This window comes from Podarcis liolepis (assembly GCF_965112155.1).
Source record: "Podarcis liolepis genome assembly, chromosome: 5".
Classification (NCBI taxonomy): domain Eukaryota; kingdom Metazoa; phylum Chordata; class Lepidosauria; order Squamata; family Lacertidae; genus Podarcis; species Podarcis liolepis.
This window is the reverse complement of record NC_139556.1, coordinates 2,175,007-2,199,239: the sequence shown is the minus strand read 5'-3', so window position 1 is coordinate 2,199,239 and position 24,233 is coordinate 2,175,007. Positions and strand designations below refer to the sequence as shown.

The window sequence follows — 24,233 nt, the reverse complement described above, 5'->3', positions numbered from 1 at the left end:
CTCTCCCTTCCGGCGCTGTCTTGGCTTCCTCTTTAGCCCCAATGCAATCTCTCCCTGCCGGGAGAGGCTGCTTGAGGCTAAAGGAGCCATAGCGCCATGCAGCCTCTTCCTGCTGGAGGGGCTGCATGCGGCTATCCCTGAAGCCTTCCAAGTGCAGACTCTCCTGGCTTCAGCGAAAGGAACCTGAAGCCTCCAGAACGCAGCGGGAACTTGCGCTGTGCTTGGAAGGCTTCAGGTGGCTATCCCTGAAGCCTGGAGAGCGAGAGGGGTTGGTGCGCACTGACCCCTCTAGCTCTCCAGGCTTCAGCGAAAGCAACGCGAAGCCTCCGGAGCATGGAGGGAGCACTTCCTCTGCACTTTGGAGGCTTAGCGTTGCTATCGCTGAAGCCAAGGAGCCTGCATTCGCTCCATAAAACGCACACACATTTCCCCTCAATTTTTGGAGGGGGGAAAGTGCATAATATAGAGCGAAAAATACGGTAAGTGAAACTTTGCAAATGAATGAATGGAGAATGAATGGAGAAGTTTATGGGGAAACCTTTTAGTCACACCAGAACAAAGTAATTCTGACAATGTAAAAAGTTATATTCATAAATCTTTTTTCATAGGACAGTAATTTATGTCTATATAATACTAATGAATAACTGGTTGGTTCATGGAATTCAGACTTCAACTCTAATCTGGAGACTGTACATTTTGTAGGTGGGAGCACTTTTTATGTTTTCATTTTACAATAAATGTGCATATCCCCTTTTCTGTCTCTCAAAAGCACCACAGTTCAAAACACTGCATACCATTAAAAACTACCGTATTTTTCGCTCTATAACACGCACCCGACCATAACACGCACATAGTTTTTAGAGGAGGAAAATCCGTAGGCATGCCATCCGTAGGCATTCCCTCCATAACACGCACAGACATTTCCCCTTACTTTCTAAGAGGAAAAAAGTGAGTGTTATGGTGCAAAAAATACGGTAAGTAAGAAAACAAAATATGGGTCAGCAGAAAACAAAGGCACTAAATTAGTATCAGAACCAGTCAATCACAAAACAGGGACTGAAATAACTAACCATGAGAGCACACTGGAGAATGACAGTCTTCACAAGGCAATGAAACATCAAGGGGAATGGATCAGATACAGTAGATTGGAAGAGGGGGAAAGAGACAGCCAGCTAGCCGGCCAGTCAGATTTCACTGGAGACCTTAGCAGTTGGGTTTACTGGAGCAGGCAGTATTTTAAATACCCTGATCCCCACTACATCTGACTTCAAGAATCCTAGCTAAACCAGCAAAAATGTACCTAGCATATTTGAAGACTCAATTAGGTTGGTATCCAAATCAGTCCAGTACAATCTTCTTTTAGCATAATCAATTGTCAGCCCATTAGCCCGTCCCACATTTGGCACCAATGTTGTACGTTCACTACCATCCATGGCAGCTCTGTCAATTTTGGGCTTTCCACCCCATTCTGTCCAGTACATGAATCTGAAAATATAGATCAAATATTCCATATTCATCTCATACAGAACCAAAGACAAAACATAGAAATATATCAGAACTATAATGCTTAAACATTTGTTTTAGCACACAACATAACTTTCATTTCTTTTGAGAGGTAAATAGTTTCACTGTACTGTGTATAATAGATCCCTAGGCTTAAATATTCACCCAGCCATTGCAAACAATGGGTAGCTTTGGGTAACTAATGACTCTCAGCCTAACTTACCTTACAGGGCTGCTGTGGACGATAAAGAAGGAATATATGTACATCGGTCTGAGTGTCTTAGAGGAAAAGTGGACTATACAGTAATTTCATGGAGGGCAGCAGGCAACGGACCAGAGCAAGTGGTTCTCAAGCATTTTCCCCACAGACCACTTGAAAATTGCTGAGAGTCTTGGCAGACCACCTAATGATTTTTCTGTTTGTTGTGGCAATTATAATCCACTATTCTGGATGCTGGATGATTTTAATTGTATTTTTATTTGTTGTTTTAGTTGTTATCAGTACTATTTTTCTAGAAAAATAGGTGCTGGAACTCACCATGAACGCTTCCCTTGTTCTCTTATAATGGCAATGGAGCCCACCTGAGAGGGGCCAGAACTGAGTTCTAGTGAGTTCCGGCTGAAAAAAAGCCCTGGTTATTATATTAAGTAAGATACATTGTTTTTATTGGCACTCATCTTTTAATGGATTTGCCTGAAAAATGTACAGTGGTATCTCGGGCTAAGTACTTAATTCGTTCTGGAGGTCCGTACTTAACCTGAAACTGTTCTGAACCTGAAGCACCACTTTAGCTAATGGGGCCTCCTGCTGCTGGCGCACCACCGGAGCACGATTTCTGTTCTCAACCTGAAGCAAAGTTCTTAACCTGAAGCACTATTTCTGGGTTAGCGGAGTATGTAACCTTAAGCGTATGTAACCTGAGGTACCACTGTATAGGGGAAATTCAACATCTTTTTATACTGCAAAATAAACTGAAGATTTAATAAGCTATTACAGCTTGTTAGTTGCCAAGTAATCTGTAGCTTTGGATCTAGACTGTTTCTGTCATGGCATGGGGTTGTAAGGAGGACAGTGATGATGACTAACCTGTGACCCTCCAGACATGGTTGGACTCCAACTCCCACCAAACACAGCCAATGGTGAGAGACGAAGGGGTGATGGCAACTGTAGTACAGTAAAGTCCATTACCTCTGGTGTAACAACATATGATCCTATCTACTCTATGTACCCTTATACTGCTTATTTTATTCTAATTATTCCTTGGCATTACATGTTTGAAAATCATTGGCATGGGCAAACCTTGTTTTTGATTAGTTAGGGTTTACCAGGGGTTATTCAACAAGTAAAGAAGATTTCCTTTTTGTCTACCACAATTAATATTTTCCTGCCATGATCAATGTAACAGGATATACTCTCAAATCATCCAGGGCTAGGATGAGACCCAGCAGGCCTGGCTTGCACCACATGTGGACTGAGAATGCACTGTAGGAAATAACCAAGAACACTGCAGCATGTAAGGGGTTTGTGACTGACATACAGAGATTCATCAGCACGCATGTGAAGAACAGAAAGGTAGCAAGGTTTGAAATCACTGGCTAAATGATCATTCTCATAGCACAGTCAGCATTTCCTCAAACCTTGCTGAAATTGAGTCAGCATCTGGTTTAATAGCTTAACACAGAAAATTAAGCAAGCCCCTCACCCTTCAGCAGGATCCAGTGCTAATGCCCGAGGACTATCCAAATCCTTCCACACTAGAACCTGGCGATGCTGCCCATCTAACTTTGACACTTCAATACGATTTGTTCCAGTATCGGCCCAATACAGGTTCTTTCCAAGCCAATCCACAGCCATGCCTTCCGGGTAATCCAAGCCAAACTCCACTACATGCTCCAAGGCACTACCATTCATGAATGCTCTGCTGATGGTCTGCAATGGGAAGTAGCAGAAGAGAGAGGGAAGGCAAGCTAGTAAACAGCACACTCCTTTAGTACATTTATTTAGAGCTCCAGTGTGGTCCTGTGCAATGTTGCTCTTCTTAGTCAAGTCTCTCCCCCCCCCCCCATCTGAGTCACACAGCATTTAGTGCACAGGTTCTCCCAGGTGCCACTGGGTTAAGTTTTCTCAAGCAGCTTCTAGGGGACATATCCTCCTTGTAAATGTTCCTGGCATCCTCCACTCCCCCTTTGTCTTGCCAGAAAAGATTTCTAGGATTCCCCACAGCTACCAGCTGTAATATGGACTGTATCAAGGAACCCTGGTACATCTATACTCCCTTGCTTGCAATGTCACTGTATCGACAAACAGAGGAAGTATCTGTGCTCCACCCAAGAGGTGAGGCAACCATCTCAGGTGGCAGGATCCATGGGGCAGCTGATCCTGACCCTGACCTTTAGTCCCCCTTGTTCACTCCCCCCTTCTTCCCTGGCGGGGAGGGGGACACTGTTTCGTGGTTTGCCTCAGGTGCCAAAATGTATTTGGCTGGTCCTGCATGGGGCTGCCCTACTCCAAAGGGACAGAAGAGTGGGTGCAGCCAATATCCTCAGTGTCTTTACTCCCCTTAAGCAGCAGACATTTGGGCTGGTTCTCAAAACTTTCAACGGGATAAAGCTCTCTTCCAAGTACCTAGTAAAATGTTGCGGCTTTGCTCAATTTTTCCTGAAGTCAATGGGTGTTGACTGCATGACTGCATTACCTTCAATGAAATGTCTGTCCAATATATGCGATTGTCAGTTACATCAAAATCCAGAGCAGAAGCTTCTTTAACTCCTGTGAGTGGGATGGCAACATTGTTGTTGTTTGTCTCAAGAGAGATCCGCCTGATATCTGCTCTGCGAGAAAACAGCAGGAACGCTTCTGGGACTATGCAGGTCTTCATGTCACTGATAAGCTCCAGGCCCATGGGGCAGGCACAGCGCAAACCCTGAGGCCTGTACAGGCAAAGGTGGCTACAACCCCCATTGGACTCTGCACAGGGATTTGTACCTAAGAAGACAGAAGGGGAAAACCATTTAGGATTCTTCTCTGATGTGAGACTAATATAAACACGATTCTGAAGGACTGTTGGTGCTCACAAAGTTTCCCAAAAGTGCAGCAATACAGAGTTAACTCACGTTATCTGCGCACACACGCAAGTGGACTGAACCAATTCAGACTCACTTCCTGTCTGGCTGCCATGGCGTACAGCTGTTCCCAGACCAGCGGAGCCTTTCCGTGCGGCTGAGGATAATATGGGAGTAATTATCCTTGCCAAATGATGACCGGGGGGGGGGGGCAGGATACTTTCTGAATCCATTTTTTTACAGGCCACTGACAATAAACAACATTTGGTCCTCCTCATTCCCACTAGGGGCAGATGGCTCAAACTACTGTCATCCCGTGCTAGTGCTACCTTGTGTCCCATTTGAGCATATATTTTTAAGGGGAAATCCTATAAAAACTGCATACATACATAATAAATAATCTGAGGGTTGCATTTTTAGTTTCATTTATCAGCTGCTTAGAGCAGTGGGTATCTTGTCTTTGGCATTAATTATGGAACCTTCTCTTTCATGCATAAATTATGGAAGCTGTTTAAAAACAATCCCAGGACTTAACTGTACAGGTAACTCGCAACTTGCATGCATTTAGCGGAAGGGGGGTGGGCGTCCAGCAAGAGAGACATTGGCAATCCCACCTGATATTGAACCCAATGATTTTTTTTTGCTTTGCACACTATCCCTGGGGCATTAACCCAGTGTAAACTGAAAGCTGTCTGGAGAATGGAGAAAAGGGTGGGTATCCCCAGGTGAATTAAATATCAAGTTTGCCGTTTGGAGCTGCTTTTAGATCTAGTCCCTTATCTTAGATACTGAGGTGGTACAAAGAACTTTTCACCAAAGTTAACAAGGACTTTTTTTGACCGAGTTTGTTGCTTTTAAAAAAATATGAAGTAAGTCCCCACCCTCTCACTCTATGGTTAAACACACAGAAAGGTTCCTCAATTGAAACACCTCCCTTTCAGCGGATTACTAAACACCCTCTTTAACCTAATATTGTACAGTTCCGATTTCTAGGATACTCACCAAGTATCTGGTGGACATTTGCAGCCTTCAGACCCATGAGGTCCGGAAGCTGGTCTATGATGATCTCCCTTTCCGCTGTCTGCTTATGAACTCGCTCAATGCTTCGTCTTTGCCAGTCTGTCCAATAAATATAGTCCCCCAACAAAGTGAAACCAAATATATGAGGAAGCTTATCCTCCACAAGGACTCTCCTGCTAGTTCCATCTGTGTTCATGACCTTCACAGGTACAAAGAAACATACAAATATAAGTGATAGTACCTAGAAAGCAATGATTATCAGACCATTTAGATCAATAAATCTCAAACTGTGCAACTCAACATTATAAATTAAATGTAAGTCCAAAGTATTGTTATAGATGTGGGTAAAATTAATAAATGCCAGGATTTTGCGTATTTGTGGTATGAAGGGAGAAATACAAGCTGCAAAGGGATTCTTGGGTAGCCTGGCCAAGCTAGTAAGATCTGGAGCCCCTCCATGCAGACTGAAGGTGTAAATGGGTGAATAAACCATATTTCTTAATGACAGTCTCCCCTGGGTCTTCCATTCTCCAAAGGGACACACACCTTGCGTGTGAGCCTGTGGCCCCATGCGCTCTTGCCACGGCTTGGCAGAGAGGCGGGCGGGCACTGGGCTTCTGTAACAGTATCCATCTACAGAAGAAGTATCCACTGAATATACATACGATGCTCTGCCATTCCTTCTTTCCATCTTTCGGCTTTAATTCCTCATAAACGTTAAACACACGCACACCACCTTTACAGAAAACGCTAACAAAAATATGTCATACGGGTGACATATTCATGCCTCTAGCAAGGGAAAGGCAGCAATGCCCACTCCCCACCCTCCACACTGTCTAACACACTTTTTTGCGTTTGGACAGGTTGCCCTTTGCAGAAGTTACAAATCCATGGCATGTTTCAGAATTCACTGAAAATCACCAGAGTGCTGAACTGCACCACCATATATCCATACCCTCAAGAAATGTAAGCATAAGTAATGATTAACTTAAAAACAGGAAGTGTTTTTTCACACACTTCTTTTGACTGGCTGGCACCTCAGTCAGCTTCAAAAGCTGTCTACTAAGCTGCTTGGTCTTCTTCTGTTTCCTTTTATTGTACCTTTTCCCTTTTGTTGTATGACACTTTGAATCCTTCCCCTTTTCAGCCGAAAAGAAGAGCATGTGTATACGAAATAGATAGATAGGAAGGTAGGTAAGGTAGGTAGACAGACAAGACAGATAGATATCCCCCAATAGGTAATTTAAGGTTTACTAGGGGCCACTGAGAACCTTGCAATTAATTGGGTTACTAGGTTGCAGCAATCTGCTGTTAACCTGAATTGGAAGTGCTATCCCATAATATTTTTAAAAAGAATGGGACCAGGGTGACAAAATGTCTGTCCATTCACAGAATATTTGGGAAGACGACAATAAATACACTTCAGTAAATTAATATTACAGGCTCAGCTATGAATGTTCAGTAACTTTGTTTGAAATGTGCTAGGCAGAGTTACTTTTTCAATAAAAATGAAAAACTCTCAATCTGCAAGAAACCCTTCTACATCCAGCTGGTGTCTCCAGTGGTTTCTGCTCATTTTAACCACTATGTGGTTGGATTTCACATTTTGAGGCCACTCCTAAAACCCTTCAAACCACAGCAACAATACAGACTAAGACAGAAAACAGATGTGACTTCACCACACTACATTTCTTCCTAGAGTGACTAAGCACCCCCCAAGGGGGAAATGGCCTGTTTTAGCCATTACAACTAGAATCAGAGAACTGTAGAGCTGGAAGGGACCCTGAGAGTCATTCTAGTCCCAACCCCCTGCAATGCAAGAATCTCCAAGGAAGGAGAGTCCACCACCTCCTGAGGGAGTCTGTGCCACTGGCAAACAGCTCTTACTGTCAGAAAGTTCTTCCTGATGTTTGGTTGGAATCCCCTTTCTTGAACTTTAAGCCCTTGGTTCAGGTCCTATCCATCTGCAGCAGAAGCAGGAGAAGGAACTGAAAGTTCCAGTTCAGGTTTGTAACATAAAGTAAGTGTAAAACTGCTCTGAAATACATGTGCTAACAGCATACAATCATTTTCCATGTAATATTTCTCATTGGAACTTAATTATTCTCTTCTCCCATTAGCCATACAATTCAGTTATACTCCTCAATTTTTTTTATTTGCCTCCTGTTCCTTTCCAAGCAAGTTAAGTACCCCCACAGCCCTTCATGATATGCCCCATCTGTTCTGTCTTGTCCACAAATTATTATTATTATTATTACAACCATTTTTTCTGCAGTTCTGATTATTATCAGCCACCCAAAGTCTAAATACTGCCTTAAATAACTTTACTATTTTTCATGTTGTGTCCCCGGCTTGGATCTCCTTCCTAGGACCCCTTATGTGAATCCTTTGGCTTAACTCCTTTGTCTCCAACTGAAGCAAAGCCTAAATATACCATGATGTGGAGGAACATGTGTGAGCTGCAGTCTCCTGCTATGCAGGAGGATGGAGGGGGTTCATATGGATTGTCTCAATTGAACTTCAATATTGACAATTTTGATATTTGAATCTATAAAATTCATTCTTGGTTTGTTCCCCACCTTCAACTGCAAAACTTTTAAATATCCAACAAAATCTCAAGGTCTGTTGGTCCTGCCATGAGTGATTATTACTAGTCAAAGAGGCCACTGATTTCAGTAAACCCATGCAAACCAGAGCAAATGGATTTAGGATTACAACCCCTGCAGGGGAGGGGGACTTTAAATAATTTGGAGAAATGCCTACCTAATCACAACCTAATATGCACACTATATACAAACTCATTTGCTCATTTCGAAATAGTCTGACCAGCTCTAGAATTACAATAGTCAGCAGGTTTAGAGTATCTGTTTCGTCTGCATTTTTCCCTTAATACTTGCAGAAGCTCTGGCCCCCTACTAAACCAAACTGTGTAACAGTCTGCTCTCAGTTTGGCAATGAGTCAACTGCTCTGGCCTATCCATTTTCATCTCTTTTTTTGGAAAGGGTTGTGGAGAGAGGGGGATGGAACAGAGAACAGTAGGTACAACGTGGGATCAATCTTGGTGCATCGTAATTCAAGTCTCTGAGATAAGGGGTGGGGGAAGTCTAAAAATCAGGACAATTTCCCCAAATACTTGATATGGGGATGGGTGGACTAAAATAGGAGGCAAAGGCACACTTCACTCTACTCTTAAAATTTTGTATCTTTGATTTCTTGATTAGCTCAGTGCGAGTGAAGACTTTCTTCCTACAACAGTGAGGCAGCCCAGTTAATATTGCTTCTCACCCTCCCCTTAACCCAGTAAGTCAAGACTCAGAAGCAGCATGGTGCAATGGCGAGGCTTCTGATTTTCCCTCACAGTAGTCCGCTACGGTTTAGGCAGCACTGGGAATTCTGGTGTGTCCAAGTTCTATCCTTTGGAATTAAGTCACTGTCCATATTTCGGCAGAGAATGTGGGAACTAATGATGAATATTAAGAGTGTGTTCTGAGGAACACATGATGTTAGATGCAAAAACATAATGACTTCAGTTTTCAAGGCACACCTGATCCTTATCATTGCACACTACTGTTCCTCACTACACAGTCTAGGATTTACGGAGCTGGGGAAACATAAAATGCCTTGCATTACAAAGAGAAATTTCAATTACGCTTGGAAAATAGTAAATGGAACATTAATGATATCTATCTTGCCCCTCCTAGTTATTGTTTTTTTAAAAAAATTATAATTCATTGCTGGCCCTACCCTTGATGTCTGTAGGTTCACATAATCCCATCTAGGGCCCAGAGCAAAGGCAGAACCAGCAGGTGCAACCCAAAACATCCTTGTTCAAAAAGGAATTGTGCTGTTTTAAAGGAGTCTTCATATGCTTAGATTATCAGAAACTATTTTACTATTTCATAAACTATAGAAATGTGCTCTGGAGTATGACTATACCAGCTCCTAATACTCACTAGCCTGAACCTATGCTGGCCAACAACTTACAACAGCTGGCAAGACCTAGACATGGAAAAACGCTTCTTGTTTTGAACTACTGAAATGTGAATATTTAGACTTTGTAAAGTCTAAGAATCACTATTTTTTACTTTAGGCTATATGTTTGCGTATGTTACGAGCCAATGTGGTTCTGTTAGTAGAAGCAGTAGCTTTATTAATAAAAACAGAAAGTTGGTGCAAAAATTATCTTGCTCTACAAATTACTGTTGTGTGAAATCTCAACTGAACCCAGAACAATTATAGGAGTACACTTCGTTGAAGTGGACTGATAAGCTATAGGTGGTAGATTGGCAGCCGATGGCTTCCTAAATCTGGCATACAAGAAATGGATAAGCACTTGCAAAGTTTAAATTACTGACCATGAATAAGGGTGCACTTGCCAGTAGACTTAACCTTTAAGCAAACCCTTATTTCTCTGAGTACAATGTGTGGGAGACCCTCTTTCAGGGAGGGGATTTATAAGGAAAGGTTTTTGCAGTAGGGTAGTGAGCTGGCTCTGAGGGATTGAATGCATATGTTGAGGGGGAACACTTTCTTTGTGTATAATCATCAAGCTGAGGAAAAGAACAGCAGAGCAAGATTCAGACATCTGAGTGAAAAACCCCTTGCTAAAAGTACTAAAAATTAAAGACAATGGGGGTTGGTGTGTTAGTGTATGGTTTTCTATCTTGATTGGATGAGAGAAGAACAAAGTAATTAACAGAAAACAGAGAATGGTTAGATAATAAATAGAAAAAGCAAAAGCAAAAGCATATGCAAAAAGCTGGGAAGTTAGTTGCAAGGGTATATAGCCTGCTCTTAATATGCAAAGATGCACAATACACATATAAATGCTACACCAGTGCTGGATACTTTGAAGATGGGTAGCATACGTGACCAGCACAAGCAAAGGGGGGAAACCTCACCCTGACTCATATTCAACTTAGAGCAGGGAATGAATAAATAGGAAGTCAATTCAACAGAGCATATCATACATTTTTAACCTCATGGCACAGCAGGGGAAAATATGCTTTAAACCTGTAGCAAGTCAATGAGAAACCTTCCCCGCTGGTAAGCACAATAGCAGCCATCCAATTCAATAGACGTTTATCAGTGAAACCTGATCGAGATAAATGAGGAAGCAGTTGAGCCACAGCCTTCCTCTGCCTGCTGCAGGCTGCCCGGTAAAATGGAAACAAAAGCTCCCTGCTGAACCTCCCCCCCCCCCCGTCTCCATTAGCGCCCCCCCCCCCCCCGCTGGTGCTTTACTATCTGAGGGCTATGCCACAGTGCAGCATGAATCAGTAAGCTGAAAGAAAACAATAAAAAACCACATATGCAGCAGTTAAGATGACCTTGTTGAGGACTGGAATAACCGGCTCTTGGCAGCCATTGATGAGATCGCGCCTAAGCGCCCTCTGCGACCCCGTCGAAACCGGGCCCCTTGGTTTACTGAGGAGCTCCGGAAAATGAAGCGGGATCTCAGACGGCTAGAGCGAGTATGGCGACGGACTCGTGACGGAGCCTCAAGAACATCTTATAGGACGCTTATGAAAGCCTATGAGATGGCTATGAAAGCTGCTAAGAAATCTTACTTTGCAGCTTCCATTGCATCCGCTAGCTCTCGCCCGGCACAACTTTTTAGAATAATTAGGTCAATAAGGTCCTTAGGAGGACAACCAAATTTAAGCACAAATTCGACCCACAGCTGTGAGGCATTCGCGAGCTTTTTTGCGGAGAAAGTCCTGTTGCTCCGCCGTGACCTCCCTGCCAATTTAGATACAGTGACTGAACTGGAGGCCCCTCGACTGACTTCAGGTCCAGTGTTGGACCATTTCGATCGGATACTCCCTACTGATGTGGATAGATTCCTCCAAGTTGGTAGGCCCACCACCTGCCTCCTTGATCCGTGCCCGTCTTGGCTGATTAGGGAGTGTCCAGATGTTGCGCGGACCCCCCTGGTTGAAATTATCAATTTGTCCCTTGACACGGGGACATTCCCAGGGGAACTGAAGGAAGCAGTGGTGCGTCCACTCTTAAAGAAAACTTCATTAGATCCCTTAGACCTATCCAATTACCGCCCAGTTTCAAATCTTCCATACCTGGGTAAGGTAATTGAGAGAGCGGTTGCTGAACAGCTTGGTAGGTTTCTGGAGGAAACATCGGCATTAGATCCATTTCAGTCCGGTTTTCGTCTTGGTTTTGGGACGGAGACGGCTCTGGTTGCCCTAACAGATGATATCCGTAGACAACTGGATCGAGGCGGGTCAGGACTGCTGATCCTTTTAGATTTGTCAGCAGCCTTTGACATGGTCGATCATGATCTTCTGGACCATCGCCTTGCAGACGTGGGGATACAGGGCATAGCCCGTAACTGGTTGTGCTCTTTTATCTCTGGTCGGGGACAGAGGGTGGCACTGGGGAGGGAAATGTCGTCACGCCACTCCTTGGTGTGTGGAGTGCCGCAGGGCGCAATTCTCTCCCCAATGCTTTTTAACATCTTTATGCGCCCCCTTGCCCAGATTATCCGGAGCTTTGGGCTGGGCTGTCATCAATATGCTGATGACACTCAGCTCTATCTGCTGATGGATGGCCACACTGACTCGGCCCCTTACACACTGACCAGATGCTTGGAAGCTGTAGCTGGATGGTTTCGGGGGAGCCGATTGAAACTAAATCCTTCGAAGACAGAGGTCCTATGGCTAGGTCGGGATAGCATGGGGATGAGGGACCAACTCCCTTCTCTTGCGGGGGCCCAATTAGTGCCATTGCCTTCCGTTAAGAGTTTGGGTGTAATCCTTGACGCCTCCCTTTCCATGGAGGCCCAAGTCACAGCAACAGCCAAGGCGACATTTTTCCACCTTCGCCGCATCAAGCAGTTGGTCCCTTACCTTTCCCGCCCCGACCTGGCCACAGTGATCCATGCGACAGTCATTTCCAGGCTTGACTACTGTAATTCGCTCTACGCGGGGCTGCCCTTGAAGCTGTCCCAGAAACTCCAGCGGGTACAGAATGCTGCAGCGAGGCTCCTCACAGGGTCTCTGCCATGGGAGCATATTCATCCAGTGCTTTTCAAGCTGCACTGGCTCCCGGTGGAGTACAGGGTCAGATTTAAGGTGCTGCTTTTGACCTTTAAAGCCCTTCACGGCCTAGGACCCTCGTACCTACGGGACCGCCTCGCCTGGTATGCCCCACGGAGAGCCTCAAGGTCCATAAATAACAACACCCTAGTGGTCCCAGGCCCTAAGGAAGTTAGATTGGCTTCAACCAGAGCCAGGGCCTTTTCAGCACTGGCCCCAACTTGGTGGAACGCTCTGTCTCATGAGACCAGGGCCCTGCAGGATCTGATTTCTTTCCGCAGGGCCTGTAAGACAGAGTTGTTCCGCCTGGCCTTTGGATTGGAGCCAATTTGATTCCCTCCCCCCCTTTTTTCTTTTTTCTTTTTCTTCTCCTGCAATGAGGCTTCATTTTAATATTTTAATGTTCCATTATTTTAATGTTGTATTTTATTTTTGTTTTTAAGTTGTAATCACTCATCTTGTTTTTATTATTGCTTGTAAGCCGCTCTGAGCCCGGCCTTGGCTGGGGAGGGCGGGGTATAAATAAAAAATTATTATTATTATTATTATTAAAAAACACACGCAAAATCTGGATTTGCAAGAGACATCCCCGTTTTTCTAGTGATATGGCAAGCTTATTATCTGAGTAATACTGCATGTGCAAAGAAAAAGGTGACTTTATGTATTTTGAAATAACTTCCTATCGTTCTAGTCTATAGCACTCCAAGATTTTATATATTACATGCAAAATCATATAAAACTTAACTGCCTCCAAGTTCATTATAGGTTTTCAGAATCAATACATTGGTACCTTGGTTTACTCTTGCCAACCTAGCAGTTCGAAAGCACATCAAAGTGCAAGTAGATAAATATGTACCACTCCTGCAAGAAGGTAAACGGTGTTTCTGTGTGCTGCTCTGGTTCACCAGAAGCGGCTTAGTCATGCTGGCCACATGACCCGGAAGCTGTACGCCGGCTCCCTCGGCCAGTAAAGCAAAATGAGTGCCGCAACCCCAGAGTCGGCCACGACTGGACCTAATGGTCAGGGGTCTCTTTACCTTTACCTTGGTTTACAACCATAATCCGTTCCGGAGGTCCGGTTGTAAAACCAAAACAGGTTGTAACCCAAGGCGCACTTTCACCAATGGGGCCTCCCCTCAAAATGGGTTGCAATCCAAAAAAAGGAACACGCACTTCCGGGTTTGACGTGGTTGTAATCCAAAGCGGTTGCAAACCAAGGTACCACTGTAGTGTTGTATATCACATGGTTACATTGTTATAATGCTTACTTTAACCAAATATAGCAACTTGGTTGCTATATTTAACGTTGGTTAAATTATGCATTATAACAAGCGTTTGAGATGATGCCCTGCCTTTGTAAATTGAAATAAATTTTCATTCTCTTTTAATCCTACAACCATTTTTGCACACCAAGAAAACTAAGGCAAAAGGAGCTACTCATCCTACTCGTTTTTGCTCCCCCCCATGTGACTTTGATGCCAAGACCCTTTAAAACCACATAGTGATATAGACATAATGCAGTATGTGGCTTCAACCCGCCTGCTGTGGTAAAACGGGGATTCAAGGGGATATTCCTTTTGCAAGGTAATAGCTGTGTACTATCATCCAGTAGTTCTACAACGCACCTAGTCATCACCTATTTCTGGACAGTCTATTTATGGACTATGCCAGCAGTGGTGGGCTTTGGGGTCTCAAATTTCAGTGGTGCCCTGTGCCCCCCCCTCCATTCTACATTATAGTTTCAGCACTCCCGAGGCTGTGCGCCCAGTGCTACCCCAAATCCATACCTGATGCCAGATTCATGTGTGTTATTTCAGTTTCTACATTGATCTGCATTGTTTTAAAACAATAACATCAATTCACATTGTTTTCAAAGCAATTTATCATAAAATGAGCATTTTTTAAAAAAAAAAACCCTAACAAGAGCTATAGCGCAGAATATGAAGATGTAATAAAACTGAATTCTGATCCGCGTATTAGTCTTGGAAGTTTGGTTGGGTGACTTAATAATGCAGGTTGGACAAAATCCTCATGTACAGTGGTGCCTCGCAAGACGAAAAGAATCCGTTCTGTGATTCTCTTCATCTAGTGGTTTTTTCGTCTTGCGAAGCAAGCCCATTGAAGAATTAGCGGATTAGCACTATTAGCGCTATTAGCAGCTTATCTGCTGATCGGATCAGCTGATAAGCGGCTTAGAAAAAGGGGGGAAAGGGAAAAAAAACAGCAAGAACTCGCAAGACATTGTCGCCTTGCGAAGCAAGCCCATAGGAAATTCGTTTTGCGAAGCACCTCCAAAACGGAAAACTCTTTCATCTAGCGAGTTTTCAGTCTTGCGAGGCATTCGTCTTGCGGGGCACCACTGTATCTCTAAATGCACCTAGTTTTTATTCAAGCTTGTGAGAATCATACGAGTAGGAAATTCAGCATTACGGTAGTTGTGCATTAATCTTTATTAGATTAATTAGCTATGCTCTGTTATAGAACAAGAAAAATGTTGAACTTTAAGTAGCAGAGGCACAAGTAGGCCTACAGATCATGGTGAATCAAATTTAAATTTCCTCCTAAGGTGGAAGGATGAAAAAATACAAAGAATTTGTCTTTCTAATGATTTGTGTCCGGTATATAAACACTTTTAAGGCTCTGTGGACATCCAAGGAGTGCCAAGCCTTTTCCAATGGATGTTTTGGATCAGCACAAAAAGACGGGAGAATGAGTTCCTGTTGAATGCGGAATTTTGTAAGAACTTTTAGTAGAAAGGAGGGATATGTACGCAAGACCACCTTATAAATGTGTTGCTTCCGACAAGGCAGACAGTTCTGAAGCTCGTCTCATCGAAGTTATCACAACCAAAAATAGGACTTCAAAAGAAAGGTTCTTTAAGGAGATTTGGCATAGCGGTTCAAATGGAGGCCGTTGCTGTGCCAGAATGATGGGAAATGGTGTGTCACTGGAGGATGCTGTAACATAGTTCCTTTGAGGAAACGTTTGATTAGAAGATTTTGTGACAGCGAAGAGCGGCCAGCAGAACTTAAAATCAAAGAAATGCTGGAAAGGTGGCGTTTTAATGTATTAGCCCGTAGTGCATTTTGAAGACCATGTTGGAGATAGTGAAGAACATCTGGAACCGTTACTCTGTGTGGCCATAGATGAGAAGCTTTACACCAGGAGGTAAAGGCTGATCACGTTAATTGATAAATAAGTCTTGTGGATGGACATCTGGAAGCTAGAATGGTGGAGATAACATTCTCATCCAGACCACGAGATTTCAGTCTATGGCGCTCAAACGCCATGCAGTCATCTTCAACCCCTCTAGGACTGAATGAGTCAATGGTTCCTGGCAAAGTAAATTGGACAATATGGAAGATGAAATGGTGGGGCCACTGAAAGAGCCTGAATCTCTGACAGCCAAGGCCTGTGGGGCCAGAACAACAAGAACCACCTGAGCTTTTTCCAACCTGATCTTCCAGAGGACTCTCGGAATGATGGCTTGAGGAGGGAAGGCATACAAGAGTTCCTTCAGCCATGTTGTCATTACGGCATCCCAGGCATCTGATTGGTTGTCTTGGAACCTGCTGAAGTAATGGGATAGCTGACAGTTTAACTTGTGAGCAAAGAGATCAACTTGTAGAGGACCCCAGTAGTGTTGAATCTGAAGGAACACTTGTTCGTTGAGTTTCCATTCCCCTTGATTTACCTGGGAGCTCAACCAAACTGCTTGCTGTCACTGGTGATATGTTCTGCCGTGAGGCTGAGGAGGTGACACTCAGGCCCAACTGAAGAGAAGAGCCGATTCTTTCTGGAGAGATTCCAAATGGGTGTCTCCTTAACGAGATATGTGGGCTTTTGTTGTTGAGTTGTCTGTTTGAAGGAGGACGTGATGGAGTTGAAGATGAGAGAAGGAAACAATTGCCAGTCTGGCTGCTCTCAACTCTAGCCAATTGATGGAGTGAGTGGCCTCCACAGGCCTTGAGTGTAGAGAGATCGACAATGTTCCATCCTTGTAAACTGGTATCCGTGGTTATCTGAGTGTTGCACAGATTTCTGAATGGAGTGCCTTGCCAAAGATTGGAGGTTTGCACCCACCATAGAATGAGTTGAGGAGATAAAGAGCAAAGACCTGGGGCCATTGTGAATGATCGCCCATTAATGTAGAAGTAAAAACCACTGCAAGGTTCTTGCATGGTGTTTCGCCCAAGGCATAATCTGAGAGGCTTACATGCAGAGACCTAGAATTGTTGACAGTTGTTTGACCTTCATCTTTTTTGTCTTTAAGATCAAAGCTGCCACTGCGGAGATTTTGCTGATCTGCTCTGGTGAAGAGCCACGAGACCTGAACTGTATATCTAGCAGGGCTCCTAGGTGAATAATCCTTTGTGATGGAGCCAAGCATCTTTTTTTTGTAGTTGATCAAGAAGCCAGGAGACTCTTCAGGCGAAGAGGCTAGACCAACAGGGCTGGTGGGAAAAGAGGGAGTCCATCCCTTGCCCAAACCCCCGGTGAGCTGCTGCCGGTCCACATCGGCAACAGCGCGCACGGTGGAGCTGCCAGGCTGACTCGCGAGGAGGTCCCTAAAGGCAGCGCACCTCGGGGGAGAAGGAGGCCGAAGGCGGATCGATAATCTCCACTCCTTGGGGAGGGAGGTGTGCGCAAAGCAAAAGGAAACTCAACCCGGATTGGGCTCGCTGCCACGGACTCCCCTCCCTGCACCCTCCCGGCCATATCCGCCACAGGATCCTAAGGACAAGTGACACCCCCCTCGCGTTCCTCTCCAAGTCCCAACAGGGGTCTCTCCAAAGTGCGCTTTGGCGCACGGCAGCTGGCATCTCTTGTGCGTCTCTCTTTCTCTCCCTTCTTCTTCTCCGGCACTGGGCCCCTCTGCCGCCGCTGTCACTGCAGCATCAAAGGCTGTGCTGCTGCAACAACCACCCCCTTCCCCAGTACCAGAGCAACGCCAAGCGGCTCAGCCCCAGAAGTGACTGCCCCGGCATTCCCTCACAGGCACAGGACGGTGTGGGCAGGATGCAGTAAGGGTTTTTATACTGGGTAGTAGATTGCAGCCTGGTCTATTGCTTTCATTTTATGGATCAATGGCCTTGTTAGAGAGTAAAATTCATGTCTAATTGCTGTTTTAGGGGTTGCTGTTCCATAGTCTGGAACAGATTAATCCATTTTCCATTACTTTCTATAGGAAAGCACGCCTTGGTTTAAGTTCGCTTTGGTTTAAGACTGGACTTCAGGAACAGATTAAGGTTGTAAATCAAGGTACCACTGTATAGATATTTGCGTAAGACTCAAAGACAGGAGTTAAAACTAAGGAAGACTAGATAAAATAAAGCAACAATAAAATGAGATCAAAATTGAAAACGTCTTTGCTCCTGCCTGAGGTCATGTGAGAGGATATACCCAATCCACTGTTCTCAGTGCCCTATGAAATAAATGTGTAGAAACACCTGTTGATGCTACAAGCTAAACCACCATTCAGCTTTTTGTCTGAACTTGACCCTGGTGCAGATGCAACACCAAGCCCCCCAGTATGGTTTGTTTCCCAACAGCAGCAGGAGCGGAGCAAAGCACTTGTGATTTCAGTAGCATGCATCAGCACTTAAATCATAGTTCAGTCTAACTATGGTTTCATGACATGCAGACCAGGTCATTGTCAGAAGTAACCACAGGAGTGGAAAACCCTGTGTGCTTTTTCAATGGCATGGAAGTAGCTGTGGACATAGCCGTAGATATGCACATATATTAAGGGGGTCTAACATTCAGCCAGGAACACAGGAAGAGCAAGCAGATTGCTTCATATGCAAAAGTAGAATTTGTAAGAAGCAAACCTACAATAACTAAACAATAGGAATTGCTAGCGAAGTTCTCCTGAGCCAAGCTTGAAAAAGAACTTTGGGGTTTATAAAAGCATGCCTCAAAAGAAGAGGATATTATAAGACTGCCAAATTCTCCTTTGGGAACGAATGGAGCCATCTGTTTCTGTGGAGGTGGAGGAAAGGCTTCCAAGATGATGATAACCTTTCTGAACCTTCAGAAGAACTCGGGAAATTTCTGTGTTTATCCCAGGGGTGCTTCTCTACTTTCAGAATTTCAGTCAATGTGTGGTTTTATAGTCTACAGCTTTAAGAGCTATATGTATGAAGCAATGAAGTTCAGAACTGGGAGCCAAGCTGGTGAAAAAAATGCACAACAGCTACAGCAGGTAAAAGCTACGTATTTCTGTGAAATGACAGTAATATCTAGCACTTTCCTTGTGAATACACTCTGTGTTTTATATATTTGTTCTGACTCACCAGCACTGACCTTTTATTCAACAGAAAATAAAATATAATTTAGATAATCCTTAAAGGGCTCAGAGAAAGGCAACAGAGAATGCTGATATTAAAATTCACCAATAATTAATTATGATCCTGAACTAGCTATTTCTAGTTGTACTGATTAATGAGTTTTCAACACAAATTCATCATAGGCTGTCTCAGGAAGCTAGCAGCAAATCTGGGATTTTCGATTGATATAAAACAGAAATAACAGACCTCAATTTTGTCTGTTTTGGCATCTCCCCAGTATATCTTGTTTTCAACATAATCCAGAGCCAAGCCATTTGGCCAGCCGAGAGAAGTATTCACCAACACAGTTCTGTCTGATCCATCTAATGCAGCTCTCTCAATCTTTGGATTCTCTCCCCAGTCAGTCCAGTACATATAGCTGTAAGGAGAAACAGAAATGTTGCAATAAAATGCTATCATCACACACACAAATAGTCATTTGTTTGCGTTTTAGCAGGGTTGATAGGAATTTGGGCTGTGGCCTTTGCTTTCTTTAGCTAAAGAGATTCACTGAAACAGATTAGTTAATTTAAACTGCTTTGCAATCTGATGTAAATTTCTCATAAATGTATAACCTAGAAGTGTATACGCATTGAGCATTGTGTGGTCATCACTATGAACACACTGAAAGGGATATCAAGAACTAGGTGCAGTTCTTTCACTTTTTAAACACACGAGAGATTGGGGGGGGGGGGAGTCTCCCAAATGGAAAGTAAAGTGTTTTAAATAGAACAATATTTAATGCTTACAGGCTGAGACTTACATCTGCTTATGTTTACATTTTTAAAGACAGAAAGAATAAAACTGCATATAAAGCATATGGGAGATCAAGTTACAGATAGGTAGCCGTGTTGGTCTGCCATAGTCAAAATAAAAAAATTCCTTCCTGTAGCACCTTAAAGACCAACTAAGATAGTTCTTGGTATAAGCTTTCGTGTGCATGCACACTTCTTCAGATACACAGATACTCAGATGGGAGATCAAGTGAGTAGCTATTCAAACACTAACTGAAAAGTAATTCAGGAATTACACCATATTGTCCTAAAACATGGTCAACATGTCATCTATTGAAAAGGTTCTGGGCAATTTAAAATCTTTTCATGTTGTAAGCCACCTTGAGCATGATTTTAACTATGGAAAGGCAACATACAAATAAAATGAGGATTAAAAATTGATCAAAATAATTTTAAAAGAAAAAAATGCATCAATGTTAAAATTTTGTTAAACCACTCCAGAGATTTATTACAATAGAAAACAGGCAACTCCCGATTTAGGTGCGTCCACATGAGGCGTGATCACACACCCCAAAGACATCGTGAAAAGGGGTGGGGCAGGCTTAACAAGGATTGCCTGCATATTAAAGCATCCCATATTCCAGAAAAACACCTAGACCCACAGAAACAGCGCACAAATGACTTGGCAATTGTGTAACCAGATCAATTCTCTGCCTGAACGTTTCTGGTACTGTCTCTTTACAGACTCAGCCAATCATTTGTAGATTGATTGACTGCTAGAACTATTTAGGAAGCTGACTAGGAAACATGAAAATCAAAGCTGCCTCTCTTTAGAATGGGGCCTCTTTGGTTGTCCAAATCTCCAGGCTGGCCTCTTGCTTAGTTCAGTCATGTCAGCTACTCATCACTATTTACCAGTTCTCCCATGGAAGTAGCTAAGGTGTGTAAGAAGGGCCAACACTGTTTCCACTGCAGAATAGTCCTCTGCTTGCATCTCAGCTAAGTGACTGAGATGCATAACAGTGTATTGTGTCAGGGGACTGACAGGCTATTTGTAAACACAGTGGAAATCCTTTCAGAATGGATGTGGCCTTGAGGTCTCCAACTGCTTATCCTTAATCTAAGTAATGCAGAATTGAGATATCTGTTTCTGAATCAGGGCAAGCTGGAAACCCATGAAATGAATTGGTTTGATATAGCAAATTAGTGCATCTTACCCAACCATGGGATCCAAAACTATAGCTCTAGGTTCTTCCAAGTCTTCTGAGATCAAGATCTTCCTCATGGTTCCATTAAGCCTTGTTACTTCGATGCGGTCTGTGCCGGTATCAGTCCAATAAAGGTTACGGGCAATCCAGTCCACAGCAATGCCATCAGGGTGTGCAATTTGTGCTTGGACAATAAACTCACTAGCCGACCCATCAATGAAAGAGCGCCGGATGGCCCTCACCTCATCATCTGTCCAGTAGATGTACCCTTCTACAGGATCATAGTCAATAGCAATGGCATGTCGAATATCTTCCAGTTGCAAAACAATATCAGTGAAATCTGGAGTATCCAATGATATCCGTCTCAAATCAGTTCTCCGGGCTAACAGAAGCAGCTCCATGGCACCTGTACAGATATATATATATACATATACATATATTTAAAAAAACTTAGAACAAAGATATCCAAATAATTTTTTAGAAGTTCTTACATTTGTACCATGCCCTTAATCTAAAACGCTCAATGTGTCAATTTTACACATTTCACAAGCAAGTAAAGGTAAAGGTCCAGTTGCCATTAGGTCCAGTTGCGAACTACTCTGGGGTTGCGGCGCTCATCTCACTTTACTGGCCAAGGGAGCTGGCTTACAGCTTCCGAGTCATGTGGCCAGCATGACTAAGCCACTTCTGGCAAACCAAAGTAGCGCACGGAAACGCCGTTTACCTCCCACTGAAGCGGTACCTGTTTATCTACTTGCACTTTGACGTGCTTTCGAACTGCTTGGTTGGCAGCAGCAGGGACCGAACAACGGGAGCTCACCCCGTCGCGGGGATTTGAACTGCCGACCTTCTGATCGGCAAGCCCTAGGCTCTGTGGTTTAGATGGATTGGGTAATTTGTCACTTGCCAAAGACCACCCTGTACAACTAAACATTTTTATTTTCAAAAAGTAAAATATTATCATCTCTTGCAGCTACAACACATGAACAAAAGCAGCACCTGTCTGAAAAAATCAGTTCAGAACCTAAAGGAACACAATTCAGAACCAGTTAACCATAGTTTTTTGGGGGAAGGAGTAAAAATTACAGCCTGTTGCCCCTTCCTTTTCAGAGTTTACACCAAAGTTTACATTACCATCCTTCTAGAACATAGTTAAATGCATAGATGTAAATGGTTTCTTGAAATTTCAACTGCTCACCATTCCGAGTTATCTTCTGTACACATAAAGCATCTGAGACAAAGAAAATCCCAGGAAAATCAGCTGAATGTTACACGGGTTAACATGTGCACCCAGTAAATGTAGCATGTTGGGGTATTTCCCCGCATCCATCAAAAATGTAGGATTAATGGGCAAAAAAACCCAGAAAGAAACTGGGGGGGGGGATTCAAAGAAATTATTGATTTTTGCCACTGGAATGCCTTTTTCTCTTATCCACTATTAATGTATTGGGGTTTTTGAAATGTCTCTCAAACAAATATTGATCCAGAAAAACAGACAAAAAAAATGTAAACAGATGTTCTTCTAACATCACACCCATGGTTCAATCTGGAGACACTTTAGTACTCCAAAGCTGTGTTGGAATGTAGCCTAAAATAGAAAATCCACCCCAAACAACATTAAGGGCGTTAAGGGTGTTTTCTTTACAAGTCTGGAATAGTGTTAAGCATTCAGAAGCTAAGATGAGAAGAGCACTCTGGTATCATAATGATCAAGACATTCCCTCATATATCTGAACCATTAAAAATGCATTCACCCACAAATATAGTTCAGGTAGCAGAAAAGCATTTTGAATTTCAAGTCCACACAGACAAAAGCAAATGAAGAATTTGTAGGCACAGTGGCGTCAGACTTTCCTGATTGGCATTAGCCACAATTAAGCAACCAAGAGTGGGGCACATGATTATGTGTTCTGTCGCCTGTGCTCTGCAACTCCGCTTCACCTACCCACTGGAGACAGTACCATCAGCTATCTTCAAGCAGGAGCAAGAGCTGTTATTTTGTCTCTGTTTTACTCTCACCTCTCTTGGCATCCACAGTGTTTCCTCCCCCCCCCCCCACACAATTGAAATACAAATTCTATCATAGCCAATAGATGTCCACAACAAGTTTTATCTGGTTTGCAAAACAGGCCAAAAAAGGTTGGCAAGCCCTGTGCTATAAAATAATAATAATAATAAAATCCTAGCACAGTAGTGTGTAGACTACTAACTTTCATGGACTTATCTGCAATGGTGTTCTAGCCTCAGCATGTTGAATATACAGCCAAATTTTTATTCTACTGGGGCAGTACAGGAAATACAAAAACCACTGCAAATCTTTGGGTTCTCATCTTCTATACATGCGCATGCGGCAAAACCCGGGAAAATACTTCCGGGTTTGCCGCGTACGTATCCCGAAGGATATGTAACCAGAGGTGAAGGCAACTAGAGGTACCAGTGTACATTAAAAACGTAAGACAAGCCTCCAACGGCCGGCTTGAAGATTCAGCTAATGCAATGCAAACTCAGGGGCATTATTTCAGGTTTTGGTACGGGGGAAGTATAGATTCACAGCCAGGATCAAAGGACTGCTCCTGGATATGTTCCAGGCTAAACTGCAAAAAAGCAACACATTGTAAGAGGATTTGCTGTAGTTTGTATACCTCACAGCAACTAGAAATATTGAAACTGCCGAGGAATAATCATATGGTCTGAAACTCATTTTTTGAGGGGAGAGAAGAGACAATGCCAAGCTTGAAAGCATCTCCTCCTATGAAAATATAGGATTCTATTAGTTTGGTAACCAGCAGCAGTACATTCCAAGTCAGCCAGGAGGAAGGAAGTGTACAGTGGTGCCTCGCAAGACGAAATTAATTCGTTCCGCAAATTTTTTCTTCTTGCGAGTTTTTCGTCTTGCGAAGCACGGTTTCCCATAGGAATGCATTGAAAATCAATTAATGCGTTCCTAGGGAAACCGCTTGCCAGGCTGGCGGTGCGGAGAAGGGCTTTTCTCCGCACCGCAAGCCTTCAGGACAGGTACAGGAACAGAGGGGAAGGCGCGCAGCGCTTTCCCTCTGTTCCCGGGGCTTGCGTGGGAGGAGGTTTTTCCTCCCCACCGCCAACATTCAGAACAGCATTCTGAATGTTGGCGGTGGGAAGGAAAACCCTCCTCCCACCCCAAGTCTTCAGGAAAGCCATCCAATGCCGGGCGGCGGGAGGTGTCCCCCCCCCGCATCGGAGCTTCCTTCCGATGCCGCGCGCCGGGAGGAGGCGTTCCCCCCCCCGCCGCCCGGCATCGGAGCTTCGTTCCGATGCTGCCCGGCATCGGAGGCGTTCCCCCC

General features: G+C 43.8%; 1 protein-coding gene across 4 annotated transcripts in view; it reads right to left on the bottom strand.

Moving 5' to 3' along the window:
* LRP6 (LDL receptor related protein 6) overlaps positions 1-24,233 on the bottom strand; it is a 107,777-nt gene that overhangs the window by 26,949 nt on the left and 56,595 nt on the right. For all 4 annotated transcript variants that reach the window (XR_014526256.1, XM_083503314.1, XM_083503315.1 and 1 more), the window contains 6 exons: positions 20,923-21,319; positions 19,179-19,350; positions 5,569-5,785; positions 4,200-4,489; positions 3,207-3,433; positions 1,301-1,485 (listed from right to left, as the gene is read on the bottom strand). Coding sequence is in view for 3 of the 4 variants with exons in the window: in XM_083503314.1 (XP_083359440.1) it covers positions 1,301-1,485; positions 3,207-3,433; positions 4,200-4,489; positions 5,569-5,785; positions 19,179-19,350; positions 20,923-21,319 (1,488 nt within the window). In the remaining variant the exon portion in view is untranslated. The remainder of the gene's footprint in view (positions 1-1,300; positions 1,486-3,206; positions 3,434-4,199; positions 4,490-5,568; positions 5,786-19,178; positions 19,351-20,922; positions 21,320-24,233) is intronic.